Here is an 18,756-nt window from a genome sequence, read left to right as displayed (position 1 = left end):
AAAGAATCATTTTTTTTTTTTCAAATGTCAAATTAAAACTATATTTTGCTCAACAATTCTAGTTTGGAAAGCCAAAATGAAAAAATAGATAAGAAGATGGGCTGAGATAGAGACTCGAGTCATTAGAGTGCAATTGATTGTGGAATTTGATATTAAAGGTGGAATGCCTTTTACCCTTTTAGTCTCCTACACCACTGATGACACTGGTCTTTGCAGACTGACATTCTAAACCCATTGGGAGAAGATTTTTAGTGCTCTTCACTAGTCTTATAATGAATTTAATAGCATTATTCTTACATTTGTATTATACCCACATTTATGAAGGAATGCAACAAAAATCGTAGTACTATGAAAGTTTCAATTTTTTTTTCCCCATGAATTTTTAAAATGAGCCCAGAGCTCAGTTGTAGCAGATAGCAGATAAGATAATTTGTGGAGACTAGCACCATTAATTGCAGATTCATTCTGCCTGTCTCAGACACATGTGGCCAAATTGTTTCCTTTGGCCATTCAAAGAGCCTAGATCATGAACATGAGCATGAACACTAACTCATGATACTTCAAAAAAACACCATACATTCACTGAATTACTTGGTCTGGCATTTGTGTACTCATCAAAGAGAAAAATCTGCTTCTTTTCTTGAGATGTCATTTACCTATTTGCAATTCTTGTATCCTCTTCCTGAAAAAAGGTACTAAAATGTATTGAATGAGTTTGTTAGTAGAAAATACTGTCATGAAATAATAATAAACTAACATTCATGCATGCATACTCTCAAATCCCTAGAAGAGAGCAAAATAACAGTGAACTGACAGAAAATATAAGTCAACGTTTCCCAAAATACAAGATAAAGCTTTCTTGAAGTTCTCTCATTTGTCATCTACATCTCTTGTCTTTTTCATCCTCACTCTCAATCTCTGCATCTTTTAGTCAAACATTATATGTAACAACATTCAATACAGTTTACCCAAGGAAAAGAGATGCTTCTCTGTGTTTGTCCTGGTGATGTACGGGGGAAGAGTCTACAGCACACCGCTTCCTTGCGGCTCATCTTTTCATATTCCTAACTCTAAATTCTCAGCCTTACTTTTGAAGCCTAAATATTTCCTGGCTGCCTCTGGGACAATTATCTTCTGTGTATGAAACCCTGAATATTTTGAGCCAGGAGCTAATAAGAAAAATAAAAAAATAAATAAATAAAGCTATTAGTTTGTTTCTTATATTCCCACTGCTGCACCTTATAATTCCTTTCATTAGCCATTCTGTTTTGAAGACTGCTGTGTAACTCTGGCCTCTGTGATACTGCAAACACAAACTGTCTACTAAGTAATGCTAAGACCAAGTAAAATAAATCATCATAGCTTGGATATGTTGGTTGAAATGAAGAGATTAATTCAAAGCAGTGATCCTTAATATTACAGGCATCCCTCCCTCCCTCCCTCCCAAAATCTTCTGAGAGAAGCTTCACATTGTGGATTGCTTATCTCTTGTCTAAATGATGGACTTTATTCTACTAATCTTTGGTGCCTACGATGCGAATAACAACTGAGATAGATAGCTACTTAATGGACCCGTACCTTAATGTCCCTATAGCTCATATAGAAATATGGTGTCTGTAATCTGGATGTCTAAATGGGAGCAGATGCATCCCATCTGAAAGAACTACCACACGCCATCAGTACAAAGGGATGACATAGCTCTCTTTTTTTTTCCTGTGCATCCTTTCTTTGCAGTTTACTGAAAGCCTTTTTGCCTGAGCTTGACTTTCTGTAATTGTGTGCATTTTGCCTAGTGTGCCAAAGAAAGAAGCTATTAATGATTTATCCCCCTTCGGCATCTTTGCAGCTGTGGCGTGGCAGTCATCCGTGGGTTTACCACAGTTTTACAAAAATACAACTGAGATGACGTTTGTGGTGGACATTCAGGACTGATGTTGTTCAGTAGTCTTCATCTCCTATTAAGCACGCTGCAAAAAAAAGAATTTGCATCATGAGCATCCTCGCCAGAAGAAGAAACTTGGTGCATGAGCACCCATTCAACCATGGTTTTCTCTGAAATTTTTCATTTCCATGTAGGTCCTATGATGCCACTACTACGTGACCAAAGAAATCAACAAGATTCTCTGTCATCCTGTATTTATCTTTATTGTCAGCCTTAACCTGATTCAAAAATTCAAAAATTTCAGTAAACAGGAAAAAAAAAAATCTTCATTCCTAAATTAGAAGAATTAGAATTCCTAAATTAGAAGAAATCTTAAATATTACTTCACTGGACTTCGAATAAACTTTAGGTAAACAAATATTCAAATATGTAGGTGGGTAGACAGAAGAGGGAAATGGGAGATTTTTTTTTTCCCTTTACTGTGTTTAAAGTCTCTCATCCAACACTGTCCCTCCCGACACCACTTCACTTGCACAGCTGCCCACACACACACAGGTCCACCCCTAGAGACTCCCAGACCCTGCAGTCCCTCTGGCAGCTGGATGGGACTCCCCTGGTCCCTCTGGGAATAAGGTCTTCAACTGGGATGGAGTTCATTTACCTACATGTGAGATAATGTTCTATGCTCCCACTCCTGCAAGGGGGAAAAAGAGACGCATCTGAGGTGCAGCTCATTTCGTCAGTCTCACTGCCAAGATGAAGTTCAGGATTCAATATGTGCGTGGTTCCTTCTTTTACTGCAACATGCACCCCTTGTTTTAGCAGCACGGGAATGACAGATCTCTTCAAGGATCCTGTCTGGCCCCTTCCCAAATAAGATTTGAATATATTTTAGTGGTATCATAATTCTTGTGACCTCTTTTGATCAGCAAGGGTGGGACCAGACCCCGTCTTTCCCATCTTGGTTTTATCTTCTGGTATTATACCTCAACGCTTTGTGCTTTCATGGCACACTTCCTTTCACAGAGCACACATCCACGATATCAAACCTGGACAGGACAGAAGAATATTTGACACTGACAGAGGTTCTGTAGTCACCCATTAATTTTTTGCTAGCAAATTAGTCTTTCACGGACAGGATACCATGGTATTATGGAATCAACTGAACACAGATATCCTGATAACATTCGTAAGAAAATGACGGAGAGAATCATTGCTGGCATATTGAGAGGGTAAGAATCTGACAGACACATTTCTGGATTTTTCTGCGATAGACTAGCCTGGCTGTGGGAGACAAGATCATGGCTATTTATCTACATAAGGACATTATGATCTGGCTGGGTGGATAATAAGACACGTCAAAAAACCTGCTTGGAAGACTGGGGTCAGAGGGTAGTTGTTAATGGGTGATATTGTGCCGGGAGGCTGGTGACAAGTGGAACACCTCAGGGACGCATCTTGGGACCTGTTGTGTACAACACCTTTATCAATGAACGAGAGGTGGTTCACTTTTCTCAAGGCTACTGATGACACCATGCCGCAGGGACCAGTCAGTATACTTGAGGACAGGTTTACTGGTTTTGCCTGGGATAGAGTTAATTTTCTTTACAGTAGCTTGTATGGTGCTATGTTTTGGACTTGTGATCAAAACTGTCGGTAGCACAGGGATGTTTGAGCTATTGCTGAACAATGCTTGCGCGGCGTCAAAGCCTTTTTCTGTTTCTCACTCTGTCCCTCCCGCAACGTGTAGGCTGGGCTGGGGTGCAGAAGAAGCTGGGAGGGGGGACAGCCAGGACAGCTTACCCCCAATGACCACAGGGATATCCCATACCCTATGACACCATGCTCAGTAATAAAAGCTGGCGGCAGGAGGAAGGAGGGCCATTCAGTGTCGCCATGTTTGTCTTCCCAAGTAACCATTACACATGATGAAGCCCTGCTTTCCTGGAAATGACTAAACGTCTGCCTGCTGATGGGAAGTAGTGAATAAATTCCTTTGCTTGTGTGCACAGCTGTGCTTTACCAACCTGTCACGCCCCACTCAGAAAAGAGAGGAGGCAAGTGACTCAGATTCGCAAACCCGCAGCAGCGCGGGCTAAGGTGAGACAACTCTCAAGGTCCATATACAAACATTTATTAAATTCCCATAGTGATTAATATATGTCTTGACTAAGTCTAACTAATGATAATTGGTTAGGTATACAAGAATTTATGGCGAGCGGTACTTAACAACAGATATACCATGAATTATGGCGAGTGGTAAGGTATGCCTTGCATTACATACTTAACAACTTTAAAAGAAAAGAGAAAAGAAAGAGAACCAGAAGGATAGAGAAGGAGGGAGAGAGCGAGACAGAGAGATAAGGAGATCACCGATCCTGGTTCCAGGGCTGTTCCTGCCAATGGCGGGGTAAAAGCACTCTTCTGTGTATCCCCCAGTGGCACTTATTTTCCCCTTTTATGTTCACCACTACGGGGCAGTTTCAGCTCAGGTTTCTGCTTCCCCCCCAGGTGACATGTAGCATGATTTGGGTGGAGAAACGAGTGCTGTAGTCATATATGTTTAGCATGATTTCGATAGCTTTCATTAGCATATACAAGGGTGTCAACTTTAATATGCATTTCACGAATAATGAGGCAAAGGTCATTCATCGGGAACAGTAGCCTTTTGAAGCTACTAAAAAACTAAAGCACTAAACTAAACTAAAGCACTACTAAAGCACTACAAGAAACAACAAACTACGCAGATTCCTGTTATATTGTCCTTGCCTAAAAGCAAGGGCTTGTCCTAAAAGCAGGGCTGTCCTGTCACACCTCTGGGCCCATCCTGCGCTCTCAGGCCTCCCCATGAGTCATACAAGAGATAAGCAGGTTTTAGCCTTATCAGTTCTTTGAGCAGAAGGCCTGCATTGTCCAGACTCCACATTATCCACCTAGACTTGCTAGTGTTTGAGACATTCCTCAGGAAGGCTCAAGGGCCTCCTCCCCCTCCCCTTCATCTCTCACCATCTGTTTCATGCTTCCCTCCAGCTGCTTCTCTCAGTCTTTGTTTAGGGGAAATTACGAGTCTCTTACACAACCCACGAGCTTTTACACTTTTACCCTTCCAATTCTCTCCCACATCCCACCAGCGGAGAGTGAGCAAGTGGCTGTGTGGGGCTGAACTGCCTGCCGGGGTTAAACCACAACAACAGGACTGTCAGTCATTAGGATCTAGACAAACTGGAACAATGGGCCAACAGGAGCCTCATGAATTCAACAAGGACAAATGGAAAGTCATGCACTACAGGGGGAAGAACACCCATGCAGTGATACATGTTGGGGACTGAGTGGCTGCAGAACATGTCAGATGAAAGGCCCCGAAGTTCCTAGCAGTCATTAAGATCATAGGGCCAGGTTCTTCACAACGGGCAAGGCACAACAGGCATAAGTTGAAGCAAAGTGGTTCAGTCTGGCTACAAGGGAGAAGTTTTTCATGACAAGGACAGTCAAGCAGGGGTTGCTCAGAGTGGCTGTCTCCATCCTGGGGGGTTCTCAAGACTGGACTGGAAAAGCTCTGGGCAATCTGCTCTGATGTCCTAGGCAGAGATCAGGTACTTCTAGTGTGGCATTGGACTAGAGACCTTCTGAGGTGCCTTTCAACCCGAACTATCCTATAAACAAATGTATAATACATAAATTAGCTTTATATATCACCTAGGAGAAGATACCTTTTGCCTAACAGCAGTTACTTATGAGCCAGAAGTGTAGTCTCAGTTGAACACTTCAGATCCCTCTTATAGTCAGTACAGAAGGATAAGAATATCTGTCATGCGTTTCATGTCACCCTCACAGATGAGTCAAGCTCAGAAAGGTGTATCTTCCTCAATGACAACTTAAAGAACCAATAAAATCTCAGATCGTGATATATCTTATAGAGCATGAAAGAAAATTGGGTCTTTACAACAAAGCCGGTCACCAGCATTTCTGTTATAAACAACAGAAAGAAACAGTAATTTCTGTAAGGCAATTCAATTTACCTGTTTTGGACCATGGTGTACCTTGGTGATTAGCCCCAATGCAGAAGTTAACAGATCCTACACAACTAAAAGCAGGGATCTGCTTTGGAGCATGATCCCTTGCTCCCCGTCCTGGTGTACAGTCACTCATGTCTACCCGTGCTAACCTCCTAATGTTGTGTCCACGCTGCATAGCTCTTGGCCCAAGTGTCATTTAGGCACTGTGTGATATTTCTGCTTCTCAGGCATAATGCTTCTGCCTGTACTCGTTTTTCATTCAAAATGCTGAAAATAAAATGAGTGGTAAGACTGCAGCCTGTCAAAGTACTGTTTTTATATATAATCTGATGCTGAGGATGTGTGTGTTATTCCCAAGGCCATGCCAGGGGGTTTTGTGCAGGTGTTGGAGGGCAAATGACTGATGAAGTAGTTGTGGAAGACTGGTTTTAGTGAAAAGAGTGAAATCTGGCCTGATGTCATCCACTCCGCCAACTCAAAAGTAGTTCTTTAAGTGAGCTATTTGTAGAATCACACCCAGATTTCATTTCAGAGGATAATATTTCATTCTTTCTATCATCAGGGCAATCAAAAATGACTAGCATTTTTGTGATTTCAATGGCTATAATACAATAACCTCAGAGAAACCCCGGGGTTGTTATTTAGCAATGGAGACGCACCCAAAGTCTAAGCTGGTTTCTCTGTATGCACCGGAGTTGGTCTCATCACCTAGCTGTCATGAATCCTGATTTAGATGACTTCTCAAAGTGTTAAATTATTGTAAAGTAACAATAAATTGTGGTTTGGGGATACATTTTCTTCATAAAAGGCAAATACACTTTTTGTCAAGGCATTACTTTCACATGCCCCGAGTGAAGTATAAGAAAAACGGAATGGCGTTTAATCTGAATCAGTGAATTCAGAAAACTGACCAGGCAAACCAAGACAGAAATCTACAAGGAAGGAAACATATAAATATTTTGTAAATTTAAAATTAAATATTAGCCTTTGAATATTCATGTGTATTTGTGTCTGTGCACTAACAAGAAGAAAAGGGCAATTCAGATAGTAATTATAATAGTAACGAAAAGTAAATGAAATGGTGTGCAAAGAAAGTAGGGAAGAGGAAAAAGAAGAAAAAGAGGAAAGTAAAACATTGTATAGTCCGGGAGACATTTCAGGTTACAGTAATAACTGTTCTGTAGTCAAAATACAACAAAGAACCTGAACATCAACAACAGTCAGTCTTGAAGTGTTCCCAGCTACAAAGAATGAAGACGATGGTGTCTGATGACAACTTGTCCCAGGGCCTTCTTGAATGCCTTGTTTCTCAAGCTGTAGATCACTGGGTTGAGGAGGGGTGTGACCACTGTGTAGAGCACAGATGCAGCCTTGTTGAGCTCTGAGGACAGGTTGTAGGTGGGACGGACATACATGGAAATCATTGTACCATAGTATATAGTCACTACCATGAGATGTGAGCTGCAGGTGGAGAAGGTAACTCTTTTTCCAGAAGCAGAGGGTATCTTCAGGATGTTGAGAATTATAAGTAGGTATGAGACAAGAGTCAACAGAAAGCAGCTGGAAAGGACCATGAGAGAGAGGATGAAGATGACAGCTTCTGTGACAGTGGTGTCTGAGCATGAGAGCTTCAACAGTGGAGAGATATCACAGAAAAAGTGATCAATGAGGTTGTAACGGCAGAAATGCAATCTGGAGACCATCAGACAGGGCAGAAAACCAGTAAAACCACCAGTGACCCAGGAGCCCACAGCCAGACAGGTGTAAGACTCAGCAGTCATGGCTACACCATAGTGCAGGGGTTCACAGACCGCAAGGAATCGGTCATATGCCATCGCCGACAAGAGGTAGCACTCAGTGGCTCCCAGGGAAACGAAGTAATAAAGCTGTGCCATGCATCCTGAGAAAGAGATGGTCTTCCTCTGTGCCAGTAGATCGGCCAACATCTTGGGTACAATTGTGGTGGTGTAACAGACTTCTAGGAAAGAGAGGTTCTTGAGAAATTTGTACATGGGCGAATGAAGTCGTGGCTCAAGTGTCACCACTGAAATAATAATCATGTTTCCCAGGATGGTGAGAATATAAATAACCAAAAACAGGGTGAATAGCAGGATCTGGCAGCGTGGGTTGCTACTGAAGCCCAGTAGCCTGAATTCCAGTACTGCTGTGACATTTGTCATCTCTTGGAAAGAGCTAGGAATTGTCTGCTAAGGAAATAATCAATATCAGAATATGTTAACTTTCAGGGGTGAAAGCACTATCTATAAAGATTATGGCTCGCAAATAAACCTTTGGGAACAGCATCAAAGTCACTACCAGTCTGTCTTTCTTCTCTCCCTCCCTCCCTCCCTCCCTCCCTCTGTTCCTCCCTCTTTCCCTCTTCCCTGCCTCCCATCTTGCTCTTTCTCCCTCCTGAAATGTAAGTTTTAACATGTATTTCATGAAATTCACATAAACAATTATAGAATGAATTGCAAATAGTCCAGTAGACAGCCACTCTCCACGCTTGCACACAGGGATAAGTGTAAGAAGGTATATAAATATATAAAGGTATCACACTAATCCATAGTAAAAATGTATACATAAACTTACATGTATATAGCACATGAACTCAGACACAAACACACCAAAGATCTGCTTTTCATTGAAAGAAATATAAAAAATTATATACATAATCAACAGTGATTATTGCATTGAAGAACCCCACTCGTTAATACACACGTGATTTTTTTATAAAAATGTAATACTCATTTGCATGGTCCTGAACATACACATACAAGGGCACATGTAAGAACTCTCTCAAAATGCTCTGTCATGGAGGAGTACAAACTTGCACACTGATTCACCATCAATCTTACAATTTCTTGTTAAATACCGTGAGTAAAAATATAATTTCTACCCCAAGAATGGAAACCATAGAGAATAATCTGTTACTAGAAATTGATTAAGAGCAATGTAGTTCATAAGAATAAACTCCATTTCCCACATCCATAATAGAGCTGATGCACACAGCAATGGTATCTAGTTACTTACATACGAACCAATATGCATAATATTGAGTATATGCCCAATTTTTACAGCTCTGTTTTCCAAGCTGTGAGCACACTAGGTAGTGCGAGGTTTCAGTCTGCATTCAGGTCCTTGTCTCGGACTGGATACTTCAGCCACTTACGTTTTTCTGGTTGAGGCGCAGTTAATGTCAGTATCAGAAAAACAGTTACCTGGTGAATTTAATCATCCTTTACTCTGTAGTTTAAGTCTCATTACTAAACTATTGCAGTGACTACAACATCATATTGGATAGAAACCCTTTTAGACTGAACTACCACCTGGTCAGTCTTGACTTTCATAAAAACGGACAAAGATAAAGCCTGAACTGTACCAAGCATTGATTTCAATCGTTGTTGAGGATCTCTGGGGAGTAATCCCATGGGTGGAGACTCACCATGGGGCACCCTAGCAACATGAACTGATGACATATCTGCAAGGAAGAGCTTCTTCATAAGAGAAGAAACCGTCTGGAAAACCTGCATCCAAATTTCACCAAAAAACATTATAGAACTTTCAGCTAACGTCCCCTCCTCCTCTGAGGCTGGCAGAGACAGGAGGTCACTAGCGCAGGCATAAGCTTACACACATTCACAGGTCCCCTTTGCATCGGCATAGCCCCTCTGCTGGCCAGGACCCCTGCCTGGGCACCAGCCCTCTTCCCCACCCCATGGGTGCCCCATACACCAGCTGGTCCAGCTTGAAGCACACTGCAAACACCCAGCGCATCCCAATGTCACCCCACACTCCCAGGTCCCGCCACACCCCTTGGAGCCCAGCCAAGGCTCGAGTCTTGTCTCTTTCATGTTCTACAAGAAAGCCTCTAATTCCCACTCCAGTGCCTCAGGGAAGGAGATTTCTATCCATCTTTGTGGGGCTCCCCTGTTAAGTCAAGTAATGCAGAGCTCCTTGGCTTACCTTTTCCTCTAGGGTTCCCATTCTCAGGGCAGAAATTGCAGTGTTTGCCCTCCAGCCTGCTCAAGAATACCCCCAAGAGCAGAGGTCCCCACCTGGCTCGTTGATCTGGAGGAAGGATTCTGTGTTCAGTTTCAAGGTGACCTGGATTCAAAAAGAAAAAGGGACAGTCTTCCCCCCGTTTCCTGTCTCTGTGAACAGCACAGCAGGGGTGTCCAAGGTGCTGTGGTAACTAAATGCTTCACTGGGAGATAGGGCCACAGGAAATACACATTTCTCACATCCCTGGTCATGTTGGCGGTGTAAACTCACCCTTGAATAGAGGCACAGTTCATTTCTACAGGAACAATTTCAGGCCAGGAACAGAGCCTCGTACTACTGGCTTCTTCCAGGAGTCAAACAAGAGCACAAGGGAAGCCAGTCTCCTTTGTAGAAGACTATGTGGAAATTGTGCTGATGATCTATAGCTCGGGGACAGAGGCAAACAACTCAGGTGCCAACACTGAAGAAAGGTGATCAGAGAAGTACCAGCTCATCAGGCAATAGTGGGAAAGAGGAAATACTCCTGTCTCCTGCCTCCGTCCTCGTTGTAGCCCCTACCCAGTATGTGTTGCTTGTTTGTGTTGTTGCTCAAGAAGGGCTTGTCCTATGCACTAGCGTGACATGAGAAGGGGGAGAAGATGCATTGGCATGCCTTAGTTGCACTTTCTCCTCTGATAATGAAGACAACAGAAGCTGAGACAGAAGAGGTAAGATCAGGGAAGACAAGTGTGTTTGTATGAAGAGAAGTCAATCTAATGCCTTCTAAGACTGATAGGGACAAGGTTTAGTGGTGGCTTTGTCAGTGTTAGGTTGATGGTTGGACTCGATGATCTGAAAGGTCCCTTCCAACCTAGATAATTCTATGATTCCAAGATGGAAGTGAGGAAACATGCCTAAGACAAAAAAAAAAAACAACAAACCCCAAATCAACAAACCAAACAAAAAAGTTTAAAATGGCTTCTATGCCTGAAAGACTGTTGACGCTTCCAGTCAGACAGCCTGACTCAGAGTCCAAGGGTCTCCCTGTTTTTCCCATGACCTGCTAATGGAGACATTCCTGCCCTGGGATGGGTAGGATGCAAAAGGTCATGCTGGCCTTGGGTCTTTACTGCTTTTCTCATCTCAAAGCACCTGTCGTCTTCTCAGCCTCAGAAGGTGATAATGGGGAGCTAGGAACCAAGATGCCTTATGTCTGTCACGTGTCCAGAAAGGCAAGTGGCGTAGAGCAGAGGATGACAAATGGCAAGAGGAACTCAGAAGGGCCCATTTCCCCACGCTGTTTGAGGAATGAAGAGCTGTAAGTCAGGATGGAGTGACCAGAGGGAGTCATTTTGCCACACCCTCTCAAGAAGCCTTCTCCAACACACAGCTGGGGCTGCTACCTGTGTAGCATAAGCACTTTTTTTCTCAGTAGGGAGCAGCATTTGGGTGCAAATGAGCGATGGCCCAGAGTGAACAGTGGCCTTGAGCCTACACACTTGGACCGAAAAAAAAATCAAACCATTATTTTTCTGGCCACAGAGGAACCAACCGTGTAATTCCTAAGCCTCTTTTTCCTTCATTCCAAGCATGGAGCTGTGGATTGTTCCAGGCCATGTTGAAAGATTTTTTACATCCTTGGCAGACTATAAGTCAAAAGGACACACTGAGGGCTTTGCTCTTTGCGTATCCTTCTTTCCTCTTATCCTCCACAGAGCCTTCAACCTAAAAATGCTATGGGATTTGACAGTTTGACACAGAAATGCTTCTCATTAACAGACTTCACTGCCCCAGTGTTCTGGAGTTCAGGAGTTTGGAGTACCTGGAGATCCATGCTTTCAACAGACAAACAATGGAGAGACAAATTGTGTTCTGAGATGGGCAGTAAATCCCAGTTTATCTCCCATCTCAGCTTAATCACACAGGTCTCAGGAGAGGTTGCTGCAGAGCTCAGGTGTTGACCATGTGCCTTTTCTGTGATTTCATCTTAGAGAGCACCTGTAAGGCAACAAGGACCATGTCTCTAGGGCTGCTGAGGAAACATCAAATACTACAGTTCCCCCCTGATTTAGTAGATGGAGCACAGAAACAAGAGAAGGACTGCAGAGGTAGGTAAAAAATGTCTTGGCTTGACTGGAATTTCTCCCATAGTCATTGAGTTACTGTAAGCAAGCTGAGTTCAACTGAGTCTGAACAGTTTCTGTTGTTCCTTGAACTCAAATATCACCAAATTTCTGTTAAGGGCTTAGGACACAAGTTTACCATTCAGCATCACAAGCTAATGTCAATGTTGTTTTTATTTTTCTCAGATACAGCATGTTCCCTTCAGAAAATATCATTAAGGTCAGTTTAATCTTATTTATTATAAGAAATTACAGTCATGCCTGAGAACTTGTGATATGCTATGTTATGTTAAAGTGCCTTTTCTTATTGGTTAGTGGTGGTGGGGCAGTGTTGTCATTTATAGTGATTTTTTTTTTTACGTATGGAAAATGTTTTCATAGTTACTTCAGTTTAAGAGAAAAAGAAGACATCCTGCATGTTAAAATTTGATAGGATGTTTTAGAAATGGCCATCTGCATTCTCAAGGCAGAATTTTGAGGGAAGTTAAAAAGAAAATGTACAACTGACATGAATTAGAGAGTGCTTACCCATCAATTGTAAAAACATGAAACACGTGAATGCAGAATGCAGAGATTCTTTTGAAAATGCATAAACAGCAATCCATATTTTTGTTAGAAATATAACCTAGAAGTGAAGGAGTGCTCACTTGAAAAGAAATTACCAGAGGGAGTAGAGGCAAGACAGAGGTGTGCCAAAGGGTAGAATGGAAGCTCTGGAAAAGAGTTTGGAAAAGTAAAGGTGAAGGGGTCAGAGGCAATGAGGAAGGGATGACTCCCGCAGCACTCAACCTGAGGACTTATATTGGGATCCTGAGCTCTGTGGCCTCCCTCTACAAACAATGAAGAAAAATGGAGTAGAGAGTCACCAGAGAGGCCAAATCAGAACTGATAAATCAGAAACCTATCTGCACAGTAGCCTGAATCATGCCTTGGATGTACCTTACCTCTGCAAGCTCACCTAAGAGTGGGATCCATCTTACCAAATGGGATCACCTGAAAGCTAATCGTTCTGTCTCAGACAGTCATCAAGGTTTCCTTTATGGTCAGTGGAAAGAGGAACGTGCCTTTCAAAGCCTCCTGAAGGAGACCTTGGCTACCTAAGTTTGGGTACCAAAGATAAAGCGTTGCCTTTTCCTTTCTAAAGGCCTTATCTGTCTTTCCTGCATTCCCAAAGACTATATTCGCTTCTTCTAGAGGTCTTGCTTCCCTGAGTAAACCAGGTCCCACCTTAAAGTACAGGTTGTACCATACTGTGCTGTACTGTAAAGTAACTGACTCAGTATTAGCGATAACTGTCTAATAATTCTACTTCTGATAATGCACATACACAAAATCACACAACCATGGCATTTGTGCTTTCTTTTCAACATACATATTCCAGGAGACATCTGATACAACTGATTTTACCTCATTTTAGCCACTGATAAGCATATGTACCTGAACTGACTATTGAAATACCTGTGGCGGTTGATGGAGAGAAATACATTCTTTTAATGGGCAACTTCTCAGGTCCATTTTAGGCTTTTACCTCAGAACGAGGCAAATTTGTCTTCTGGCAGTTCCTATCTCCACCACTGGAGAATCATTTTCTCCTTGATTTATCTCTGCGTAAATCAGTCGAGGCAATCTCCAATCCTGAACAAGCTTTTGAAAAGCTACACATTCTTTGGGCCATTTTCTCTTTCAACTCCGGAGGCTGGTATGAAGCCTCTCTTTCCTCTACTGAGGACAGACTAATGTAAAGGCTTATAGGCATGATCATGATAAAGTGCCCTGAGAGGTTACAGCGTCTTTCTTGAGCCATTTTATCTGGTTGTGACTGGTAATCAGGTTTACCCTGAATTCTGTGGCTCGGAGTTAGGAGGTGTCTAAATGCAGATACTCGGTTTCATTGTACAGATCCATGAGGTTCTTGGCAGATGACTTCCAGGAGAGTAGAGTGAGACTGGCTCTCAATCCTAATGAAAATCTGCAAACCCTGTGCTTGGATAACGGAGTCATACAAAACGGCATGGGACACCTATGTATAAGCACCTAAATGTCCATGCATACATTTGTCATGCAATGCTTCCTAAGCTTTCAACAAAGAGAGTGCACCATGACAGGTCATCTCTTCCATTTTAAGATTTGTAACTATCATATGTGTCCAAGCTCCAATGCGAGGTGACTGAGAGTAGAATTAAACTATTAATTTAAACTAAAATCCTCTGGAGGTCAACTATTGTTCTAACAGAACATGCACATAACTAACACAGACATCATAGCACGTTAACATGAAATAGGTGGGAGGGTGGAAAAACAGACTTATAGGCTGCTGGACACATTGGGTGGGATTTATCCTCACAGTTTATCAAGACATCTAAGCTTTCAGCATCTGAAACACAGGCATCTCAGAAATGATTGAGAAGCCTAAGCACAGGTCTCTAGATTTAGATGTCATGGGCTGTCCAGCATATCCACGTGGGGCTCACAAACATGACATGAGATCCACAGGAGTGCACCCTGCCTTCCCTGCATGGCAGATGGTGGCCAGGGTGTGCACCACGTCTTCTCCGAGAGCAGCAGATGCCTCACTTTAGGACTGGAATTGACGCTGAATTTCATGTAAGCGGCTGCTAACAACAGAGGGCTATTTGGCTTGACTTAAGAAATGTACCATGCTGTTTCATTGTTGTCACTGTGTTTTTATTGTTCCAAGATGAAATCCTATGAAGAAGGGACCACTGGAAATAAAACTTCTGCAATCGTATTTGTTATCCTGGGTTTTTCTCATCGCCCAGATATGAAAGTCATCTTCTTCATCCTATTTCTATGTATTTACATCATCACGGTGCTGGGAAACCTGATTATTCTTCTTGTAATTAACATGGACCCTGTCCTGCACACTCCCATGTACTTCTTCCTCACAAACTTGTCATTCCTGGAGATCTGCTACACCTCTGTGACCCTGCCCAGAGTGCTGGTCAGTCTTCTTTCAAGTGATACGTCCATCTCTTTTGCAGGTTGTGCTGCACAGATGTATTTCTTTCTGTTCTTTGGGGCGACTGAGTGCTGCCTCTTAGCTGCTATGGCATATGACCGCTACCTAGCCATATGCAGCCCCCTGCATTACATGGATATCATGAATAAGAAGGTATGCATGCAGCTGGCTGCTTCCTCATGGATATGTGGCAACCTCGTGGCCCTTGGGCACACTACATTTATCTTCTCTTTGCCCTTCTGTGGCTCCAACGTGATCAACCATTTCTTCTGTGAGATCCAGCCAGTGCTGATGCTGGTGTGTGGAGACACTTATTGGAATGAGCTACAGATCATTCTGGCTGCTGCCTTTGTCATCCTGATGCCTTTTCTGCTCATTTTGGTGTCCTACAGCCTCATCATTTCCTCCATCCTCAAAATCGGGTCTGCCAGAGGAAGGTATAAAGCATTCTCCACTTGCTTCTCACATCTCACTGTAGTGACGTTGTTTTATGGGACAGCTGTGTTCATCTATATACGTCCCAAATCCAGCTATTCACTGGATGTGGACAAGGTGCTCTCTCTGTTCTATTCTGTATTGACCCCTATATTGAACCCTATTATCTACAGCCTCAGGAACAGGGAGGTGAAAGGGGCTCTCTTTAAAATGAGAAGGAAGCTATTTCACCCCAGCTCCTAGGCCAGTTCCCCTTGGCTGAACAACCACCCACAAATACCTCACCTCTTGCACCTGCACGTTGCCAGAGGGATATAGGAAAGACCAGTGACCGACATATCAAATCCCACCCTCGCATTGTAGAGACTTGCATGCAGATGAAATGAACTCCACCCGTGTGACAGGGACACTAAACCCACCTTCAAGGCAACATTTCATGCCATCAGACTCCACCTCACCAATCTCACCTTCTGGTGAGAGTTCCTCTGTCAACGCCGTTCTTGTTTAAAAATGTTATGTAAGTGTTGTGTGACATAACTATAGACAGCGTTGGTCTCCACCAAAATTTTTATGGAGATAGCTACCATGTCTTGTGCCTGCATAACATTTTAAAGACTGCTTTAAAGGACAAAGGAATCGAAAGAGGAAAGACGATGTTTCCTTCCTGTTTTATACAGCTAACATTTTTGTTACAGACGTCAACAGAATTGTTTCAGAGTTGATAAGCAATTCTAAAGACATGCATTTGAATTGTGGCTTATTTACATTTTCAGTGTGCTCTTATGCAATAATAATAATCTTGATGATTTAAAGGTCTTTTAATTGTCTGGATTTTGTTTTTTTTCCAAATAACTTTTGCAAATTAGTATCAGTGAAAAAGTGTAACAAACAAAACTTGTTTGGCTGACTGCCTTTGAATATTGTGTATTTCCACACTCCTCCCTCTCTATGATTTAGCTGTAACTACTTGAGAAACATTTCAGATTTTTAAGACAAAAGAGGATCTTTCGTTCTATTAAAAGTATAAAACTTCAAAACAGTGGAGCAGTTCAATCTACAGATTTCAGTCTTTCCGTATATGTCGTACATAATGTATAAAAATGAAAACACAGGATGTCAACCAGTAAATTTTCATTATACAACCAGTAAATTTTCAAAATACAAATATTTTCAGTTTTCTTTTTTGAAGGAAGGCTATTATTTTCTGAGAATTTAAATCTTTTCACATGTGTTTTGTTCAATGAATTCCATAAGGATTTGTGTAGAGACACATATGTATGCAGACACACGGCTGGGCATATGCAGATGGACATGTATACGCCTCTGTATGTCTCTTACCCGCAGGCAGGTGCCCCTGGCGCAGCCCATGGTCAGCAGTTCCCAGAGACAAGCGACAGGCTGGCGGGATGCTCTCAGAGGGAAAGAAAAGGCCTCCCTGGATGGCCAAAGGCATTTCGCTCTCACTTGTATTTACGCTATTTCGGCACAGGATGGGGTTTTGAGCATTCAACTGGAAAATCAGACATACGGGAAGGTGCAAGGCAGGTGCTGTTTCTGGAACGCACGCCAACTTTGCACGTTCCCCAGGGCTAAGGACTTCAGCCTGGTTTACTCAGAAAACGAGCAGAACATCACAATGAAATAGAAACGCTTTAGAAACTATTTTCCCATGGTGCTTTTAGGGGCTTTTGGCTTGGCTTGGTTTGGCGTCGTTTGCTCTGGTTCGGTTTTGTGGGGTGGGTGGGAGAAGAGCAAGGAAGCGGTTTTCTGCTTCAGGCATCAGGATGTCCCTCAAAGTAGGGGTGGTGAGAGTCTTGTAAATGAAAAACTTGTGGGTTGAGATAATGAGAGTTTAGTAAGACAGAAAAGGAAAGGAAAACAACAACAGCAACAACAATAACAATAACAGCAACAATAATAACAACAACAACAATAATAATGATTAAAGAACATACAAAACAAGTGATGCACAGTGCAATTGCTCACCATCCGCCGACCAATGCCCAGCCAATCCCCGAGCAGCGGCCGCTGCACCCCCCTGGACAACTCCCTCCAGTTCTATTGGTGTGCGATGCCATATGGTATGGAGTATCTTTTGGGCCAGTTTGGGTCAGCTGGCCTGTCTGTGTCTCCTCCCAGCTTCTCGTGCACCCCCCGCCTCCTCACTGCCAAGGCAGCACGAGAAGCTGAAGAGTCCTTGACTTAGTGTAAACACCGCTAGCAACAACTAAAACATCAGTTGTTATCAGCATTATTCTCACCCTAAATCCAAAACACAGCACTATACCAGCGACCGGGAAGGAAATTAACTCTATGCCAGCTGAAACCAGGGCGCTCAGGCTCTGCAAGATCCTGGTTAAAGTACCGGTTATGGGGGATAGCACAAGAAGGAGAAAGGGATAGCGCAGGTAGTCACGCGTTTTCTCACGTTCTTGTGCAGCCTCATCAGTGGCACACCGTGCGTGAACACCTTTCAAGTGACAGAAACGCGGGCCCATTTTGTCAGGGGTGAAAGTGTTTCTGCCAACGGAAGCAGGAAGGAAGAAGCAGCAGGGCCAATGTCCAGACCAGGGAACTCAATGCCTTCTTCACTTCAGTCTTCACTGGTAAATTTTGCTTTAGGGAAACACAGGCTCCTAAGCACAATGGGAAAGTGTGGAGCAATGAAGACATACCCTCGGTAGAGGAAGATCACATTGGGGAACATTTTAAAATAGTGGGTATATCCAAGTCTCTTGAACCTCATGGGGTGCATCCATGAATGCTGAGGGAGCTCACCAGCGTCAGTGCCAGGCCACTCTCAATGGTCTTTGAACAGTGGTAGGAATCAGGTGAGGTTCCTGAGCACTGGAGGAAAGCAAGCACTACTCCTGTCTTCCAGAAGGGCTAGAAGGAGGACTCAGGGAACTTGAAGTAACCTCACCTCAGTCCCTGGAAAGCTGATCGAACATATAATACCACAAACCATTTCCAATCACGTGAAGCATAGAAAAGTGATTTGGAGTAGTCGATATGGATTTATGATGGGGAATTCATCTCTGATGTGTATATCTAAACCTTCAATGAAGAGACGACTACCTTGGGGACAAGTGGAGATCAAATGATATTGATTTTCTGGACTTGAACAAGACTTTCACAGCTTACCCCTATGATAGCCTCACAGAAAAATTTTAATGAAGTGTGAACCAGATAAGTGGACAGAGCTATGACTGAAAACTGGCTGAAGTCCTTGGCCCAGAGGGTTCTGATTAGTGGCACAAACTCCAGTTGGAGGTCAGGCACTCAAGCTGTACACTAATGGTGACTGATACTGTATTCTATACTGTTTAACATTTT

General features: G+C 42.9%; 2 protein-coding genes across 2 annotated transcripts; one reads left to right on the top strand and one right to left on the bottom strand.

Annotated features, from left to right (window-relative positions):
- Positions 1-7,139: 7,139 nt before the first annotated feature.
- On the bottom strand, positions 7,140-9,885 carry LOC134520836 (olfactory receptor 11L1-like). The gene is made up of 2 exons (XM_063346702.1): positions 9,865-9,885; positions 7,140-8,105 (listed from the first exon to the last, which is right to left on the bottom strand). Exons 1-2 carry the CDS (start codon positions 9,883-9,885, stop codon positions 7,140-7,142), a joined length of 987 nt encoding a protein of 328 aa, XP_063202772.1.
- Positions 9,886-14,703: 4,818 nt separating this feature from the next.
- LOC134520918 (olfactory receptor 10C1-like) lies at positions 14,704-17,932 on the top strand. The gene is made up of 2 exons (XM_063346800.1): positions 14,704-15,635; positions 17,866-17,932. Exons 1-2 carry the CDS (start codon positions 14,704-14,706, stop codon positions 17,930-17,932), a joined length of 999 nt encoding a protein of 332 aa, XP_063202870.1.
- Positions 17,933-18,756: the final 824 nt, after the last annotated feature.

The sequence above is a fragment of the Chroicocephalus ridibundus genome, chromosome 9 (genome assembly GCF_963924245.1).
Source record: "Chroicocephalus ridibundus chromosome 9, bChrRid1.1, whole genome shotgun sequence".
Taxonomy (NCBI): Eukaryota; Metazoa; Chordata; class Aves; order Charadriiformes; family Laridae; genus Chroicocephalus; species Chroicocephalus ridibundus.
This window is presented reverse-complemented; position numbering and strand designations above follow the sequence as displayed.

Coding starts and splice junctions, on each gene's coding strand:
- LOC134520836 (XM_063346702.1), bottom strand. CDS start 9,885: ATGGGAACCCTAGAGGAAAAG. Junction 8,106..9,864: donor TGGGAACCCTAGAGGAAAAG/GTAAGCCAAGGA, acceptor TTATTTCCTTAG/CAGACAATTCCTAGCTCTTT.
- LOC134520918 (XM_063346800.1), top strand. CDS start 14,704: ATGAAATCCTATGAAGAAGGGACCACTGGAAATAAAACTTCTGCAATC. Junction 15,636..17,865: donor GGGGCTCTCTTTAAAATGAG/AAGGAAGCTATT, acceptor TGTGCAGCCTCA/TCAGTGGCACACCGTGCGTG.